The sequence below is a fragment of the Erithacus rubecula genome, assembly GCF_903797595.1.
Source record: "Erithacus rubecula genome assembly, chromosome: 10".
Taxonomy (NCBI): domain Eukaryota; kingdom Metazoa; phylum Chordata; class Aves; order Passeriformes; family Muscicapidae; genus Erithacus; species Erithacus rubecula.
Genome location: NC_136662.1, coordinates 21790503 through 21810493, shown reverse-complemented (window position 1 = coordinate 21810493; position 19991 = coordinate 21790503). Strand labels below are relative to the sequence as shown.

At 41.9% G+C, this 19991-nt stretch overlaps 2 protein-coding genes across 3 annotated transcripts in view; one reads left to right on the top strand and one right to left on the bottom strand.

Moving 5' to 3' along the window:
* Positions 1 to 16487, top strand: part of RAB3B (RAB3B, member RAS oncogene family) — a 49176-nt gene extending 32689 nt beyond the window's left edge. For both annotated transcript variants that reach the window (XM_079314573.1, XM_079314574.1), the window contains 3 exons: positions 7756 to 7874; positions 12996 to 13120; positions 16246 to 16487. In XM_079314573.1, coding sequence (XP_079170699.1) covers positions 7756 to 7874; positions 12996 to 13120; positions 16246 to 16433 — 432 coding nt within the window. In that variant the 3' untranslated portion in view covers positions 16434 to 16487. The remainder of the gene's footprint in view (positions 1 to 7755; positions 7875 to 12995; positions 13121 to 16245) is intronic.
* A 2065-nt stretch (positions 16488 to 18552) lies between these two features.
* LOC306806121 (uncharacterized protein) lies at positions 18553 to 19984 on the bottom strand. Its single transcript, XM_079314571.1, has 2 exons — positions 19312 to 19984; positions 18553 to 19087 (listed from the first exon to the last, which is right to left on the bottom strand). Exons 1-2 carry the CDS (start codon positions 19839 to 19841, stop codon positions 18832 to 18834), a joined length of 786 nt encoding a protein of 261 aa, XP_079170697.1. The 5' UTR covers positions 19842 to 19984; the 3' UTR covers positions 18553 to 18831.
* Positions 19985 to 19991: the final 7 nt, after the last annotated feature.

Genomic DNA, 19991 nt, shown 5'->3' with positions numbered 1-19991 from the left:
ACCAAATCTATTTATTACATTGCTTTTCAAAGTGTGTGCACATTTCTGTCAAACAAAAACACATGAGAGAGAGGAATCTATGTTATTGCTAATTCCAACATTTAGAAAATATATTTCAAGCTTCACTGAAAGAAGAGATGTACTTTTCCTTTATATTTATCTTCTGGTTTATGTGGTTCACATTGCTCTTGGGTTTTGTTGTCTTTAAGCTTTCAGTCTACCTTCTTGAGTGCTGAACCTTTCTTTATGTTTTTCTTAATGCTCACCAGAATTCTCACAGTGGGGCTTTTTTCCTAATTTGGGAGGTAATAATGTGAAACATTACCTGATCGACTCTTAATTTCCACCAAATCTTGAAAAATTATACATTAGGATTTTAAAAACCTTAAAAGAATATTATATTTTCCTTTTATTGGCATGCTGTTGTTAATATAAATTAAGTTTGATTATTTTATTTTTGTCTTGCTGCTGCCCTTCAAATTAAAGCACGCGTTCTTGCCTCATGGTTTTAATTCAATTTGGTATTTTAATCTCAAAAATACCATGGGCAGCTTCCCAGAATTTCTGAGCACATTATCTTAGAATTGACCCTCTTGACATGATATCTCTAGGTGTTTCTTGTGAAGTATGAGGCTCGGATTTAGCCTTAATCCACTCCTAAATAAAATGAAATCTTCCCTTGATAAGAACCAGCCCTCGGAGGGATGCTCCTAGCAGAGTACCAAGGGTTTTTTTATACAATGAGGGGTTGCAACAGGTCTTTCAGCACAAAGTCATTGATTCTCGCGCACACGGAAATCATTGCTTTGTAGATGCGTTGAGGAAGGTCTTGCCCAGGGCGGGCAGCATCCCCGGGTACCGGAGCGGTGCGGTCCCATCCTGCGCTCAGCAGCCCTGGCGCTGCCCGCTCCCCTCTGTTACCATGACATTGGCTCACCCAGAGCGGGCTCGGGGAGCTCTGCCTGCCTCCTGCTCGGCTCTCGGGGCGGGGATTTGCTCCCTTCGCCGGCGTGCGGCGGTGGGGAGGGAGCCCCACAACAGCGCGATGCTAATTCCCTTCACCGCTCCTGGTTCCTTGCGAGACCAGAGAAGCAGGGTGCGGAATCCAGGCAGATTTGTACGGCACATCGCTTCCTACTCTCACTGTGCGCTTGTTCTTTTGGCAGCCGATTGATAGCGCTGAGATCTCCCTTTGAGCTGCCCCACGTCTCCCGGGTTAGCAGGAGAGCCCATCCCTTGCCCTGCAGGACTAGATAGGATGTCCACTCTGGCTCATTCTCAGGTGTGAGTGCTGCTCCGGCTGTGATTAATTTAGCAGCTTCTCAAGAGCAGCTAATTAATAACGCTGAGAGTGGCTAGCCCTGCTCAGATATCTGTGCATTGTACAGCCCTTCTTTCAGGGCTGCTTAACAGAATTGAGGGATATATGTGGGAAAACTAAAAGGGTCTAGCAAATCTGGCAATATATTCCGTAATAATAATGCACCCACTTACTCTGTGATCTCAGCCTCTTAGATGTTTTTGGTTTGTTTTTTTTTTTATCATGTCACTGATGTTTTTATCACTTGCCCACAGTGGATGGGCTTTCAAATGCATCATATACCTCTTGAACTTTGCTGTTTATTTGTAGCTAAATAAATGGCATTTGAAGTAGGAATGTGGTGTGGATGCTACAGATTTTTATCACTGCTATTTCTTTATTTTTCTATCAAGGTAGCTGGATCAGAAAGAATCAACATTATAAGACTGATCTTCATGTTAGTTCTAAGTAATGAGAAATAAGATTTTTCAATTCTATGAGATTTAAGAAATTTGCACAATGAACTTAATCTTTGTATCTTTTATTGTGAGTTCATCTTTGCAGCCACTCTTTTAAATACTTTAACAGAAAACCTCAGCCTACTAAAAGATGAGAAGAGCAGATAAGGTTCATAGGTAAGCCAGTCCTGTTCCAGTCCTCCTTACCCTCTGACAGATCAGGAAGGGCAACTGATGCTGATCTTTACTACAATCTCAAGGCACCTGGGAAAATGGAAATAACATTTTTAACATCTTAGCAGGTCATGAACAGTAGTGTCAATCACAGTATCTTAGCCTGATTGCAGTGTGGGAATTGCATTCTGCTGAGCAAATGCACCCTGTTGCATTTTCAATGATTCACTTTTTTTCTTGTATGTTGAGGAGCTGCTGAGAAAAGTTAAAAGAGCGAGGGCTTCCCTACCACCTGAAATATTTTAATAGTGGATTAGGTCAATCTACAGTAGCTTTTCCTTCTTGTCCATAAGCTTTTTTACAGGAGGACTTTGAAAAGTGAGCACAGTGCCTCACCTGAAAAGACACTTAGTCACTGAATACAGGCAACAAGTTCAAAAGCCTGTGTGTTGGGCATGGTCGAGGCCTCTGATGACTGGTGAGCTCTTGAATACTCTGCATGCACTGAAAGTCTCTTTCCAAAAAATTTCCACCTCTCCACTGTGAGCAGTTATTGTAGGAATGTTTGAGAACAGGGTAGCAGAACTTTCTGTACAGGATAGGTAAAATAGGATAGGAAAAGGGAAATTCCTGCAACTGGTAAGTACTGAAATTATTCAAAGCTGCTGGTTTTAATGCTTCTAAAGAGTAGATGTGAAGATAGCCATAATGGGGAAATGTTAAAAAAAGTACTTAACAAGGGTAGAGCATTTTATCAAAAATGCAGGGGTTTTGTGTTGGGTCTTTTTCACATCAGAAATGTTTTCCTGCATATTGCTGAAATGAAATGTCTCTCAATGTAGCTGAATGTGTCTGAGTAGGTTCCTGTGGCTCTTGGGCAATGGGAGCACTCAATAACAAGAGAGGGAAAAAAAGCCTAATATGATCTGTTGAACTGGAGCATTTTGATCAGAGCTGAGTTCTGAAGGAGCCAGGTGTTATTTTGCTCCTGGTGGCAATTTAATCTTCACAGGTTTTTCATGACATCACATCTTTTCCATGCCTTAACCAGTGACTCATCCTGCTTGCCTGTTTGTTCCTATTTCTAGATGCCAGCAGGAAACACTAAGTTTAATGTTAACATTCTCTCATTAATGACACATCCTAGTCTGCCCAAGGTCCCTTTCTCTTGTGGTACCTGGTGGGTGGGTTGGTTTTTTTTCCCCTTTCTCAAGGTGACTTTTGTTTATCTCGTTCTTGGTGACTTCCCCTCCAAAGTCTACTTTTGCAAAGGAGATGTGAGTGTATGTGAATGTAACATCCCCCATATCCACGGGGCTGGGAAGTGGATTATCCTGTCTCCAAGGCTGACCAAACCCCAAACAAGGTGCAAAATGCCACAGTGTAGGTGCTATGATGTGACAATCAACAGCAGGGAAAAAGTCTTCCCTTCAGCAGGTCTGATGAAGCCCCAGGTTGTGGTGGGTGCTGGTTATTGGGATGGGCATAGCCTCTGTTCTGACTCTGAGCAGCCTAAGGAAGGATGATGCCAAGATCATGCAGCTTGTAGATGTTGCTGATGGCTGGATGATAAGCAACTCTCACTCTTGCATATTATTCTTCTTTGAAAAAAAAAAAAACAAAACAAAACACATGGAAATCATACCATAATCCTTTATAAAAATTTAGATGTTGATTTCTTTAGAGGCTATTTGTCACACACACTGCTAGAAAAGTCATGGTCCTAAGGGGATTAAATTCAGTACAGATTAGATGTTTCAGTGACATTTTATTTGGAACAAAGAATTTGTGACTGGAAATCTTCACTAGAAGAAGGATGGTTCAGAATCAGGGATTGTGATTTTTCAGAGCTGTAGCAAAGAGCATCTGTCATTATTTAAAAACTCAAATATATTTCCTGTGTTAGTACCTTGCAGTTTCTGCTGAGGCAGCCGAGTAAATTTAAGAAAAGCTGATTGTACTCCTATTGTGAATATTTGCGTGATGGATCTTGAGACTAGAGGGCATCTGCACATAATGAAAATGCATTTAGATATTTTTCTTCTCTGATAAACACTGAATTTTGATGGCTCATTAATGCAAAACCTTCACATTTTTGTTTCATGCTACCCACTAATGGTCCTGTGGGTGTTTTTAATTGTTTGCATGAAGCACAGGCACGCACATAAGCTGCAGAGGAACAGAGCTGGTAGCACACTGGTGGAAATACACCTCAAGAGACCCTCCTTTGCCTGCTTACAGCCAAGCTCTCTGATTCCTCCTCAGGGACAGCCTAGCAGCTTTCTGGCTGCTGAGGGCTCAAGCTATTCCACCCAGGCATTTGGCTGGACTGTTAATTAGTGCTACATCACCTTTCTGCTGATCCCTGCCTGTGCCTCATGTACTTGTCTCCTAATGAGTCTGTGGTCTACCTGGAAATCTTGCAAACAACTTGGCAGGGTGGGGAGCAATTTCTATCAGTCATTTTTTCCTTCATTAGATAAAAAACCTAAAAACCTGAAATTACTAATTACCTGAGGCTCATGGTGTTTTAAACTGAGAGAAGGACAACTGTTGTAAATGCTGAAGAAAGTGAGCTCAGTTTTGCAGTTTGTTTTATTTTATTTATGCTGAGGCATCTGTGCTGGAGGTGGGGGGGAGTGTGTGCCCTTAATATCTCATGGTGTGAGTCAAGAAAATTAAGCCAGTTTATTGCTGTCTAAGAAGCTAATGTAACCTGAGAAAAAGAGTAATTTCAGGGTGATAGCACAACAATTCAGATACAGTTGGAGAAATGCCACTACAAAGCTGTGAGGGGAGATAATCTCTGTACCTGTACAGTAAAATAGAGTGAGGAAGCCATCAGGAAGAGATGAATCACATCTCTGCATTGTAGCCCATGGCTACCAGAGCAAGGGTATGAACAATCTTTATATATCATGAGATCCAGGATGCATTTCCCTCACACATTCTCCCTCTGATAATCTGAGAAGGCAGGCACACAAGTATATCCTAGTGAATATGTAATTTATCCTTCTAACCATTGAAGTGCACTGCCCACATAAGACAGGTTATGACTGAGCAAACACTTGGTTACAACATTGTGTTATCCCTGGAGGTTCTGCACCTCCTGCAGCCCCATCTCTCACTAATGTACAAATTGGGGCCCATTCCCACACACAGGGGGTTCACAGACAGAATACTGAAATCAGCAAATCAGATTTGCTAAATTCCAGAGCTTTCAGGCAATAGTACAACCTGGCTTTTTCAGTCCAGTTCCTCACTGAGCTGAGGCACTGAGGTGGTATCAGGACAGATTTTGGAAGTCACCCTGTGTGTCCCTTGAGGCTGCTTCCCAGGACAGCCTGGATGTCCAGAGCTGAGTCCTTGCTCTGAGCCATTGTCAAATTTAATTTCTTTCCAAATTATTCTGCATGTAACTTGACAATGTGTCTTGCAGTCACTTATGGCCTAGTCACAGCCCCATGCCCTAAGTCAGAGTGAGCACTGGTTAAACAGAGGAGAAAATAGATGAGATTTGGAAGGCAGATGAATCTGTGAATGCAGGTGTTGAACAATAAAGCTGTGAGCATCAGGAGTGGAGAAGCCTGACTTCCCATGGATTTGTTAGACTTTGTTGGTTGCAGAATCTTTGAAGTTACTGATTTAGGGTCTTCTCCTAAGGACAAAGAAAGCCTCTCTCATCTGAATCTCTCATTCTGAATCCTTTGGTGTTCAGAAAAGATAATCACTGCACTTCACCTTTTTTCACACCTAAGGTATGCTTAAGGTCTCTCTTCACCTTACCAACTACTTTTTGTGGCATATGTAAAAACATTCAAACACATTTTCCCTCAGCCAAATTTGATCAAGAGTGCCTATGTGGAGACTGATGTTTTAATAAGCCTCATGTCTTTAGGAAATCAGGCTAAAAAAAATGCAACTATCATCTCTCTGAATACAAGAACAATATTATTACTGCTGAGACCTTCCTTGCATGAGGAAATATAGTCAGAGTCTAGTTGTCATGGCTGGTTTAGCTATTGGGCAGCTATGGGGGGATGTGGTGTCAGTGGATGTGAGAGTGCTCTGTGATGGATTTATCACTGGTAGAAAAGAAATGCTCACTCAGGTTGCAGGGTGGAGCCCACCTCAGTCTGATATTCCCACCTCTGTCCTGTTGTCAGGAGGGAACAGAATAATTCCTCAGCTGGTGTGCAATGGTTCCTCATGATCAGCCAATGGACTACCCTCTCTTGAAATAAATGCACAAGTTCAAGGGAAAAAAATCACATATTCTCCCAGAGAACTGGTGGAGAAACAGCAATATTCCTGCTGCACAGCCTCTCCAGTGGGAAATTCACAGTATGTTACAGCTGTGTATAGTCTCAGTTAGTGCAATAGCAGAGCCTTTTAAGCAAGCTGTAGGGAGCTTATTTACAAGCACTGTCCTCCTACAGAGAGGCTCTGTGATGTTCTGGTGCAGAACAACAGGCAGCCACAGGCTGGCTGCTGTGTGTTCTGCAAGGGCCAGCACTGTCTCTTGCATGCAGCAAAAACAGACATGCATCTGTGGGAATGATGGGCAGGATGATTTTAAAACTGAGTTTCTCCCCCACCATCTCCTGTGGTGATGTGCTGTGTCTGATCTCTACTCCTGCAAGAGTGCTCTATGTGAATTTAATTTACTCTTCAATCTAGTAAGACGTTTTTTAAGTCCTTTAGGGTCTTTTTCTTTAGAACTTTAATCACATTTTAAACCAGTGGCAGCAATGCTTTCTTCAGTGTGGGTTTTGGGGCACTGAGGGATGGTTCATTTTAGAACTAACCCATCACAGTAACTACAAGTTGACACCTCATACTGAGCACACACTTTAAGGCAAAGCCTTTTGGCTCCCTGCAGCTGTTTCACAGAGCTGCCATTTGCCAAAGAAGGATGAAATGTGTTCACAAGATAGACACCTTCAGAGTGAGAGAGACAATCAGCACATGACTTCTCTCCTTGGTTCAGAAGGGAGGTCTATAGGGAATGGATTGGGCTGTGGGATTGCTGTTCTGGTGTAGAAATATTCCTCAGTTTAAAAATAAGCTTGTAAAATGTAAAGGAAAAGTGCTACTGGCATCCAACAGATGGTAGTTGACATGTTTTCTAGCTGTCACAAGTCTTTCAAAATTCTTCTGTTGCATATGCCAGAGTTTCACCTTTGTGCTGCCCAGCTGAACACAGAAATGACAACTGCAGGTGGAGGAAACAGAATTAAGATGAACCAACAGAAGAGGATTAATAGATCTCGTATTAGTATGTGCACCTCAGACTCTGTGATTGGGATATTCCACATTAAATTCACTTTTTATAATAATGTTGATTGCATCAAATCTTTAATTTTTGTCTCTAACCTGAGGCAAAAAGGAGTCACCCGCAGCATCTACCTCAAGGACATTTCCCTGACTGTGACACTGAATTGCAACATGTAAATGTTTTCTGCCTGTAACAGTCCTGGGCTGGTTATTTTGCCTCTGCTTTGAAGTGTCAGCTTTCAGTGAACTCTGCTAACATTTTATTATTGCATTGGAGCTGAGGCAGAGAAGAGCAATTAAAGGGTTGACATCTTTGGTACTTTTTTAATAGTACATGTGTCAAAATGCATTTAACAAATCATGGTTGATGCAAAAGCCTAATTAATGCTAAAATGTAAGTAGAGTTCATTTCAGTTGGGAGCAACTGAGAATTTTGAAATGTACAATAACAAAAAGTTGTTGCCTTATTTTAGATATAGGGCCTAGTTACAGCTTTTGCTTCTGAGAACTGAAGTCTTAAAGCCTAAATGTTCCTTTCTGCTGCAGGATACAGCTGGACAAGAAAGATACAGGACCATCACTACAGCCTACTACCGAGGAGCCATGGGCTTTGTCCTCATGTATGATATCACCAGTGAGGACTCCTTCAATGCTGTGCAGGACTGGTAGGAAATACTGAAATGCTGTTGTTATTCTTGGGTTTGTTTGGGTTTTGCCTAATTCTCTCCCCACAATTGTTTGTTGAGAACATGAGACATCCCACCCTCCATCACCATGTTCTTTCCTCTTCACCTAAATTATTTGATTTATGAATGTTCCTTAGAAAAGGTTCTACAGCTTCACTTTAATGAAAAGGTTGTAATTCAAATATTGTAGCATGCTATAATATTTGTTACTTTTAAAAGTGTCAATTTATTGTGAAAAAATTAATCCTTTAATGTTGTGGTTTTGTTTTTTTTTTTTTTTTTTTGTTCATGAGTTTTCTGGCAATGCTGCTAAAAATACAGATTAACAGTGGTTGTTCAATTTGCATCTCAGGAATTAGGGCAAAGGCTATGTTTCTCCTCAGTAGTGCCCTATGACTCCACTCAAATGTCTTGCAATCATTTCTGGTTGCTCTTTACTGCAGATAAGAATGGTGACAGTGCAGAGAAGGGCAGTGCAGTGGTTAATGTCATCTCCTGAGTCAGATTGATTCGCAGTGTTCTCGGTGACCCAGCATGTGACATCCTGGCTGTGGCACTGGCTCCTAGCACCTGGCTCAGCCTGGCTTTCTGTTGAGCACCTATTCTGTATCCCCTAAGCCAGGCTGTAACTCAAAAGCTGGGACAATGTGGTTTGTTGTTTGAAGTGATTTGTCTTTCCTCCAAAGCTGCCCAGCGTTTGCTCCCTTTGTTCACTAAAGCACTTGGTCATGAAGGTCACATTCAAGATGCAGTCTCCACTTCCACCCCCCATCCCCAGTACCACAAATGAACAGCAGCCCCATCCTGAGCAGCCTTCAGCAGCTGGTGGTTGAGGAATACATTATTTTCTTAGAAAACAAATTAGAAACACAAACCCAAAGGTTTTGCCAAAACCAGTTTCATCCATGAAGTTTTGCTCACCAAGCTCAGATGAAGCTTTTTCTGCAAGTGTCTGCACAGGGATGTTTTCCATAGGGGTGCAGACATGTGAGCTGAGGCAATAGCTTTCACTAAACTGTAAATATTTTCAGCTTATTTCCCTGATGAAACAAGATCCAATGCAACACAGTTCATCTACCTGTCTGTCTGTTGGTTCTGCTCTAGTACTTACCAGTCTAAAGTTAGCCAAAAATTACCAAATCTGCCTCTCTGAACTGCTACTATTTTAAAGTTGCACAGGTGAAGCTTAACCTGAATCTTTATATTGGAAGTAGTCTAAGGTCTGTTCCATCAAAGGCACTGGTGTGAGAATAAGAACTGGGAAAGGTCAGCTCTGTCTGTTTGACTTCAGATCTTCCTGTGCCACAGGAGCTGCAGGAATATCCTTGCTAAGAGCTCCTTGTCAGCCAAAGGACAGAGGTGAACCATCAGGGTGTTTTTCCTCTTTTTGTCAGGAATCTTTGCAGCCAACTTTAAGGTTCTGAGCCCAAGTGAGGTAGTGGGATGGATAAAAAGGACCATTTCCTTCCTTCCTGAAGCTTGTCCAATGGAGAGATGAGGGCTGCAGCCAAGCCAGCATCTCAGGGCCTGCAGAGTCCTCTAGTGGCTATTGCAGCTGGGAGATGGTTTGTCTTTAGCCTGCAAAATTGCTTCCTAAACTTCCAAAGGCACAAGAAATGGAGAAAAAAGCTTTTGGCTGGTGCTGGTGCTGCTCTATTGGTGTCTGCCATTTTCTAGCATAGCAAGTAGGAATTGTAATTATAAAAGTTTATTACACTGGATATGGTCTTCAGTCAGGAACTGTATTCTCCATAGAAAATTAAGGTGTCTTCAGCTTGAGCTCCTTTATCTCCATCTCTGGTTCATTGGCATGTGACAGTTTTAACAGCCTCCTGATTGGGCCTCACCTATCCACAGGGGAAATGAGAATATTCCTCCCATTCTGCCAAAGATTTCTTCCTTGGGGAAGATCTTTTACTCTCACTCTTCTTATGGGGGGATGTCCTGAAGAGGATCCTGGTTTGCTTTTTGTCACTCAGACCTCTCCTAAACCAAGTAAAGGAACTTTCTGTCCTGAGTCAGAGGATCATCTCTGTGTATCAGGTATTTAGACAAACTCTCCAAGTAGAATATGAATGAAAAGCAGAGTCTTCCCTTCATTCACATGAACCACCCCAATTAATGATGATGATCTTAAAACCACTGAGAAAAAGACACAATTTAAATGCATTTGAGAATACTTGGAACATGATTTCACTGGAAAATGTAAAGCACATTGTATAAGAAACCTTGAAATATTAAGCCTGAGTGATTTTCCTGACTGCAGTGGGGCAAGAGTTCAGTTGGGTTATTTTACAAGAAAAAATATAAATAGGCAAACACAAAGATTGGTTTTAACTGATATTTGAAAATAAGTAATTATTTCCTTTGAATATCTTTCCTGTAGGGTGAGTGAAAGGGTTAAACTAGCTTTCATAGCTTTCAGCTCAGTTTCTAGAATTATTTTTAGCAGTCTTCTTTGATGGCCTTTATTTAATGTTGAGTTGATAGTTTTGTGTGTGGATAACTCAGTTGTTTATACCTCGTGTGAAACTGCAATGGAACTAAAATATACTCAGTATTTGAAACTGTAAAGTAAATAGAAAATATTATGGAAACCCTGCTTTGGACAATCTAGACAATTTCATAGAAGGGAAATAAAAATTGGTAAAATTTAACTTAGATACAAGTGACAGCTGGGTTCACAAATCAGCATTGTTTATCTTTAACCCAAACTGAATTGTTGATACCTTCATGTTACTGTAAACATGAGACTATTTTTCTTCTAAGCATGAAGCACAAAGTTTGTGCTTTATTGTTAATTTGGGGAATTTAGCACAAACAAGCCCAACATTTTATTGTGTCACAGAAATATCTTTCTCCCAGTGTGCATATTGGGCTGCCTTGATAGTTGTTGGAAGAGCTCCATTACACAAGCCTTGCTGTTTACACATTTATCTTTACAGAAGCATCTGGAAATTTTCTGCCTTTCTTTTTGTATGGACATCAGGGTTTCTTTCATATGTTCTTCATAACTTTTTTGGTTGGTTGTTTTTTATTCCTAAGAAGAATAAAGATTGGTGTTCTGTAAGAGGTTTTCCATTAATTTGTACAAAACAAGGAGAAGGATGCATTTCTCTGGGAGGTCTTTCATGCTGTTTTCTTCTTTTTCATTTTCTAAGTAATTATTTTTAAATAGTTAAGATTTGGTTGTGTGTCCCCATGTGATGCCAGGGGCTGAAATGAATCCAGAGGCTGAGCTGTGAGTCAAAAGAGAAGCCTGCTTTCAGCTGTTTTAAATGGAACCTAAAGAGAGTATTTCTCTCTATTGCCTATGGAGGGAGACTGGGGAGATTTCATCTTCCTGGGCTTTTGGCTGATTTTTGCAGTCACCCTCTTCTCTGATGGGCCTTGAGAAACCCAAGTCCCACAAAAACTCATCACAGATTCATATTAGCTCTCACAGGAGCATGTGTACATGGAGACACTCCAAAGGGTGAGACTGGAGGAGCTAAAGTTGGGATTGCAGTGAGTGCCTTTCTAGGAGGACACTAGGGAGAGTAAGAACTTTGCACACAGTCCTTGTTTATTTTTTATGTTGCACTATGGGTCTGGGATTGGGTGAGCTTCCTGTTCTCCAGGGCAGTCCAAGTAGGCAGCCTCTTCAAGGCAAGTTGTACAGTGAAATTACCCCTTTTTCCCAGTTATCTGTGAAGTAACATAGCTGGCTGCTTTCCATGGAAAAAAGCAAGTAAGCAACTCAGACTAATTAAAAATTGTCATTAGTAGATCAGTGCTGGAGGCTGCTGCTAATTCAAAAGAGAAGGAATCAAGTGCTTTATTGTTAGGGGAGTTCAAGGAAACTTACACAGAAGTAAAAGTTTGAGTGGACTCTTGGCTCTCCTGGGAAGTGGCAGATTTGCCTGAAACTGTAGTGTCCTGCCTGGGGTGATGGTGAGCTGGGACAAAGAGTGGGAAGGTGAGTTAGGGATTGGAGGAGGATGGAGGAGAGGAGTGTGCAGCTTCTGGCAGTGTAGCCTAATTACCCTTGGGGAGGAGGGAGCCTTCAAAGATAGAGCTGACTTGGTGAAGATAAAATAGGTTGTGTGGGTCTGGAAAGATGGATGAAAGTGAATGCTACTGAGCTAATAATGTTCTGCTGCTGGCTTTGGGGCACCTGGGACACCAAGGATGGTGGGAGAGGACTGGCCCCTCAGGATATGCAAAAAAATATTCTGTTTTGTCATGGAAAAACTCTAAAAAGGCTAAATGTAAGGTTAGAGTCCTGGGATCCAGTGAGCTCACTCCAGTTTCAGCACATGAGCACAGAAAGCTTGAGATGCTCTGAGTTCACCCAAGTGCTCCTGCCCAATCTCCCAGGCACTGCACCCCTGTGCCACTGCAGTTAGTGCTGGTCTGGCATTGCTCTTTCCTGCCTTAGGTATTCTTTAGTCCTGATGGGTTCAAGTATTAGCTCACAGAGCCTTGCTTTGATCTCATATCTTCCCAATTTAGTACATTTCTGTTTCTCCCTTGCAGTTGTTTCCATGTTTCTATGTGATTTCCAGTCTTCATTAAGTTTTTCTGTTTGAGCAAAGACATCTTGATGCTTCCATCTGTTCTTATGGTGTTCCTAAAATTCTGCAGCACAATGTGCTGCAGAAAATGAGAAGATTATTGTTGTTCTGTCTTATAAAAGTAAATCCAGCATGAAGTGTGCATCTACTGTATGGCTTTCTTTATGGGACAATATCCTTAAGAGCTGTAATTGATTGTTGATCCTCTGACAGATGAGAGCTGAAGGAGAATAAGCTTTACAAAAATTCTTCAAGATCTTAAAAATTACTTGATTCAGTTTTTTATCTGGATCTTGTGATCTTTAAAACACAAAGTCTCAACAAGAAACTTTACTGTCACACAAAGTTAAGGAGTGGTAAAATAGAACAGTGCTGTGAATTACACAGGCTGCATCCTTGCTTTTTGTGTAAACCTGGTCATTTGTCCTTGAACCAACACAGCCTGGGGATGTTGATAGTGTCATTAATGGGACTATTTTCATATTTAATATAGGATTGTATTTTGGCACAGCTGATGGAATTAATCTCTTTTGACCTGTTGTAGGGCCACACAAATCAAGACTTACTCCTGGGACAATGCACAGGTGATCCTGGTTGGAAACAAATGTGACATGGAGGATGACAGGATTGTTCCCGTGGAGAAGGGGAAACACCTGGCAGATCAGCTGGGTACATGGAAAGCTTTTCTTTCTGCCCTTTTTCCTCTGCTTCTTTATACTGTGTTCCTTTCAGTTTGTACAGTAGTAAGTCCTTCCAGCATGAATATTTCAATAATGGTCTCATAAGTAAGAAGTATAATGTATTCTAGGTTCATATTTTACTTGTTTTGTGCTCAGTAGGCCAAGAATACTTGGTAGAATACTTTTAGTATTGCTATTTTTATAAAGGTGATATCTAAAGGTGGAAGGAAGATAAAGTTTATCTGAAGAGAAAAGCTTTTATTAGCTCAGCAGAATGAAAAGAGAAAAAGTTTTCAGAAACATAATTCTGTCTCCAGGTCTCCAAGTACCACATACTCATTGCAAATCAATGCAAACATTGATTTTTGTTGAAGCACTTTTTTTTAACTAAAAGATGAAAAAGAAAGAAGTTTATGTATCAGAACTGAAGAATTGAGTAAAACATATTTTAAAAATGCACTAGGCTTCTCTATCCAGGTAAGAAAATGACATTATGTTATTGATGTGGGATACAAAAAGCAAAACAGTTCAATTGAGAGGAAGCTGGAATTGCAGTGTTTTATAATGAAGAGCAAAATAAACTCATACTACTTTATCATTTATTTATCACTGTGCATTATCTATTATAGCATATAAGATATTTTTAATATTAAATCAGAGCTAATTTAACTAATCAGAGCTAAATTTAACTATACTCTTGTCTTCTGTTAGAGAATTCAAAGTAACAAGTAAATCCTGTTAAAATTTCATTCAGGTAACAGTGGAGACCCTTACAGTGGACATGAATGTTTAGCTTGTAAGAGTAGAGATTCTTACCAGACCCAAAGGAATCACCATCATCCTCAGTTTATAAAATCCTGTGTTGCCTTCAGTTCTTAAACAGTGATTGCAGGGTGCATAATAAACTGTTACATTATGGGGACTCGAGTTCCAGGACAAACTGTATACATTGCTGCTGTTTAAAGTATGGCTTTGTAAGGGTAAATTCTATATGTGGCACACACAAAGGGTTCTCATCCATGGCTGGAGCCTTAAGGCACTGCCATCCTAAATAAACAACAAGCAAATATTAAATTAGATCCATGGTTATTTTTGTATTTACATGTAGGATTGGCAAAGCAAACAAAGATATGGTTAGTTTGCAAAATCAATTATGGGCTCTTTTTTACTCATCAGAATTTAATTTGCTTTGAAAAGATGAATAAACTTTGGTTTCTGGCTTGCAGACTCTTAGAAAGGTTATAGATGCATGTGTGTCCACCTATTTCACAGGAATAATTACACTTCTAGTAATTGAAATTTTGTCCAGACCAATGCAGCAGCAAATGAGAGTTTTGTTTGAACTCCCACTCCAATTTGGACTTCCAATGTTTTTTTCTCCTTCCAAAATTCATCTGCTTGTTTCAATACAAACTTGTCACCTAGAATCTGAATTCTTTACGTGTGGGACCCTTCAAAACACACACACACAGGGTTACCATAGCAACTGAATCCATCAATAGGAAACTGTTTTGCAGAAGAATCCCCAATGCTGCCCTGACCTGGTGCTTGTCCAGCTCACTCTGGAGGAAGCAGCCCAGTGCAGAGGAGCCCAACAGCCTCTGGGAAGTCCTGTCCCAGCTCTGCTCTTCTGGAACCTCCCAACTTCCAAAACCCTCTTTTTAAAAGAGCTGAAAAATAATTTTATCTGATGAGTTTTTCCTTATAGTAACTGTGCCAATGTGTACAGCATTATAGGAAATTATTTTGTGAGTTAGGTGGGAGGAATCTAATTGGCTATTGACTGCTTAAAGTGCTAATGTTCATCATAATGATTCACATAAAGGTTATCCCTCAGCATATTTATCTGAGTTTGCATAGTGACATTAACATAATTGAAATAATTCCCTAATCAGATTAAGAAATTGTTATTAACCTGAATGTGAACTGAACCAAAACAGATAGATTTAGCAGAACCTAAGCCAGTGTTGGACTAACAGATATCTAAGTGCAGTTCTCTGGTTTCCTATGCTTTACATTTTTATTCATCATCAAAGCAGCAAGTAGGGCAGACAGAACCCTCATCTGATGCAGAGCAGCCCTCCCTGTTTACTAACAAGGCAAACATCACCACTTCACCCTTTGTCCCATGAATCTTAAAAAGGGTCCTAATGGGGTGGATACCTACTTATCCCACACACTCAGGTGACTCAGCCTGCCAGCAGTGGCAGACTAATCAGCTAAGACAAATTTTCTCTTTGTTTGTGGCAGAATCAAAGGAAACTGATGCAATGCGGAATATCCCCAGAATGAAGCACAACAGAAGGGAGCTTATTGCAACATAAACTCTCCGTGGTGCCTCAGCTCTCGCTGCTGGCAATTTAATAAGCTGACAGAACAGAAGCAACAGCCTGGCTGGCCCTCGAGGCCCCTGGGGTGAGGGAGATAAGGAAATGCTTCACAGTTCAGGGCATTCCTGCTGCTGGGGCAGGGCCCGGGCTGTCTATCAGAGGCTGCTTCTCCCCTGGCTCTGGGAAACAGCAGAAGAGCTGGTGCCATCCCCTCCTTGGTGTAACTCCAGCCTTGCTGGTCTGGGAGTTTTTCTAATTTGAAAGTGCCAATGTTTAAATTATCAAGGAGCATTTTGCTTTTGAGTACAAAGTTGGTCAGCAGAAGAAAAGCAACCTTGATATTCTGTCTCGTTCTGGACTCTGCTCTTGCCAGAGGGCAGCAGGGCTTGGTAGAGCCTGGCCCTTGGCAGGGCTCTGAGGAGCCCAGGGAGGTTCCCTGTTGGAACTTTCAAGAGTTCTCCACACCTTGCTGGTCACCAGCTGCAGCTCAGGGGACCTGCACTGATGAAAGTAGCAGAATTGACTCCCTTACTCTGGGTTTACCCTTATTGCAGATGTGCTTACCAGGGTAATGGGAAGGATCCATGTATCCTTTTCACTCTTAATGAAGCTTGATAACTTTTAAAAGTATTTCTGTTCAGTGTTCTGAGATTATGGGAATCAACTGGCTTTCAGGATTATCTGATGTCTTGTTTTCTTTAGGTAAATGCTGAAAAAAGTGGTGTTTTAAAACCATCATGATCATCCATCTCTGTTGATAATTTCTGTTCACTTTTTTCCCCAGGTTTTGACTATTTCGAAGCCAGTGCCAAAGAAAACATCAACGTGAGGCAGGTGTTCGAGCGTCTCGTGGATATAATTTGTGAGAAGATGTCAGAGAGCATAGAGTCAGACAATTCCAGGGGCACTTCTGGAAGGAGCATGAGGCTCACAGACAACCCCCCCCCTTCACAGCAGAACTGCTCGTGCTAGTGACCTTTCACACTGAGAAATGTCCTTCTCCCCTGATTAAATTTTATCTTTTCATTTGTGCTGGTGCATTATCATGTAGTCCCGAGGCAGAAGTGTCTGTTGTAGGAAGCTGGTATGTTTGTTTAATGTGCTGGAGTGTTAATATTATGTATTTCCTCATCCAATACTTTATTAATCTGAAAAAATATTGTCAGTGCATCTCGTGTGAATGTGAGTTACACTGAAGAATAATAATTGTGTAGTGATGCAAATGTTATTTCTACAGAAAATGTTGCATTTTTTAAATTATAAATTCCTGTATTGCAGAAAGAGTGTTTTTTGTGAAGGACAGCAGGAAGCACAAAAACCAATTAGAAGGGATCAGGTCTAAGAGAAGGGAAAACTCTTATAAAGCAAGAATATGCTTTTTTTAAAACATAAAACGAACAAACAAAAAACATCCCCAGATATTTTGAGAATCATTACTGTCCTCCAAACATGGACCTCAGTTTTTCTGTAGGATGGAGCAGAAAGCAGAGCCTTTCTGTCTGACAGTGTGAGGTCCTCCAGAGTGTGAAGAGGAAGGGGGCTGGATTTTGTGTCAAGTCTCTAAACAGATGAAGAACACAGGGAGGAATCAAAGCTGCCAGGCTGGGGAGGAGGAGGAAGAGGAGACCTTGCAGCCATCCCTGTATTTCCTTTCCTGTGCTTTGGCTGGTGCTGAGTGAAGGAGTAAGAGCCCTTCCAGGGGCTGCTCTTGCCTCCAAACTTCTCCAGCACAGCTTGCAGAGTGCTGGGGATGTTGTTGTGTTGTGTTGCTAATCCTCTCTCCCCAGAATCTGACTGTCCTGCAGCCTTTCCCCTGTATCCTGTAGTTTTACCTCTCCAGGTCTGGATTTTCTCTTGTCAACTGTTTGCTGGTGGATGTGTTGCAGGATGAAGGAAAAGAGGAATTGGCTGCTGAATGCTTAGTTGGAGGCAAAAACATCTAAGAAATGGAAAAGCACTGACTGTCTCAGAAAGATAAAAATATCAGAAGCCAAAATGTGAGTGTAGCAGATATTTGTGCCAATATTATTAGATTTTCTTTCTGCATTTTGTTGTTGATTTATTTTTTAAATCTTGTTCTAGATGGGTGTGTGGGGAAGCTAGATTTTCTGGGCTCAGATTCAACCACAAAGTATAATTTAAGAGAAGTAAGATTGAGTAATAAAACACAACTGCAAATGAATAATGGCAAAAACATCCTGGTATTCTGTGAAATTTTTGTGGCATCATGCTTTGAAGGCAAGCAAAATGTTTAAACTAAGTGGATATGGAAAGAAGTTGGCTGTCTTAAGGGGAAAATTCTGGGAAGTTTTATGGCTTTACCTTTGAGTCGAGTGCCTGCCCACTGCCCTGTAACGTGCTGGATCATGACACCAGTGAGTGCTTTTGTAGTTTCCTTCTGTTGTGTCTCAAGGTGTAATAGCTCTAAGAAGAAAAGCACAAAATTCTGGACAAAAATGCAACTCTTTTGGGGTGGTTTGAGCTCATTGTGCTAAAGGCTTGATCCCTCTGTCGCTTTTGGGAATCTCCACTGTGCCGTGTTCTGGGTGTGTGTGATCTCGTCCTGAGAGTGTGATTTGTGCAGTGCTGGGACTGTGGTTGTTGTATCTAAACCCCTGAAACTGCAAAATAAAGAGAAATGTACTCACTGGGTGTGGCCAGAGAGTTTGTGTCAGTTGCATTTCTTGTGTTAGGAATCCTACACATGTGTGAAGGAGAAATCTTTTTAATGCTTTAAAAATACAAGAAACTACATTGACCTTTCTTTGACAGGGTGATGGTCTTTGAACCCAGCAATCTGGAATCACTGCATAGGTTTAGAACAGTGAAGAGAAGAATTATTTGACCAATAAATAAATAGTGTTGCTTTCTAATTGTAGAAGAAGCAGGTTTTAGCAATAAAATAAAATTTAAAAAATGCAGATCAGATTTTGAGCAGATGTAACTTAGTACCTCAGTGCAAATAAGGATTTTTCAGCTCAGCAGCTTCCTGATGAAAGAAAATGGTTTCAACAGAAATGGACTTTTGAATTATTTTCTTTAACGTACTTTTTTTTTTTTTTTTCCTCGCAAAAAAAGACCTTTCCCTTTCCTACCCAATATATAATTGTGTTTTGTTGTGTTCTGGTCAAGTCATATTGGCTTTTTTAAAGAATACAAGTTCATTCCTTCAAGCTAGGATGGGCAGAATACAGGACAAGCCAGCAAGTAGCTACATGGCAGTCTGAAGAGTTTGGAATTCTACCCAGCCTGAATACTGCATGCATGGAGAAGCCTAAGACTTTTTGCTAAATCCTGCAGAATTTATTTCAAATAACGAATCAAACCATCAGAGACAACTGAATCTCCCTGTTAATATATATTTTGCGCATCACATCATCTTATGTTTGCTGTGAAGGAATACAGGGAAAGCCTTAAAAGGCCCACAGCTGGTCTCAGTATCAGCAGTGAGTCGGGAGCAATTGTTACCTGTATTAACTTGTAAGGGCGATGGCAGAATGTGAGACACTGATTTGCCAGGGCAAGGGAAATAAACCTCTTGCACGGCAGGCAAGATTTGTTCTGTCGAAATTCGTGATGTGGGCTTGCAGAGAGCCTTCCGTGTGACTGGCAGGGGCCCAGGAGAGCTGTGTTAACAAAACAGCCTGGTTACAAGGGAAGAAAGGGGCACCAGGGTGAAAAGAAAGAGGCGACAGCTTCTCACAAGCCTCTTGCTATGGCTTCGAAACGGCACCCAGCAAAAGCCATAGGGAAAGTCTGGGATTAGAGACGGGTCTTGGCTTCCATCTGGTGGAGAACTAAAGCACTGGAATGTCAGGTGGACATCCAGGCTGAATTACCGCCCCTGTACCGCAGGCTCGGCCTCTGGTCCCGCGCCTTGGCTTTCAGCACCGTCTCTGCGGCCAGCGGAGCGGGACAGACGCGCAGCGACGCAGAAAGGCTGCGAGAAACCGGGATCCTGGCGGCGCCTTTGGAAGCGCCAGGGATCCAATCCGAGCCGAGCGCAGAGCGGCATTCCCGCTGCCACTCCATCGGCACTGCAGTGCGATGGGGGAAAGCATATCCACGAACTCGAGAGTGCAGAGAGCTGCTGAAGTGGCCACGTAAAGAGCAGGGACCGGTTTCTGTCCAGCAGCCAAGGGCGCAGCCCCTGCGCTGTTCACCCATCCCGACCACAGCCGCCCACGGAAGCCCGCAGAACGCCACGCTGCCGGCGGCCAGCCCCGACAGCTGATTGGTCCTCGCAGGCTTGAGCGACGGCCTGCTCGACCAATCGATGAAGGAGCTGAGGGCAGGAGGCGGGCTTCCGCCAGCTGCTGTTGGGTTATTCCAAGGCGAGAGCAGGGGAGCACAGCTTAGGCGGCGGGCGGGCATACTCATGAAAACGTGATGGCGCACAAAGCAGTACCCGGAATCTGGATCCGCTCTTCCGCTTTCTCCTCATCACTCTAATTTCTTTGCCCACTCAGCCCGATTCTTGAAAGGGGCCACATTTTCCCTTCCACTCCCCCAACTATGGTTTCCCCCACC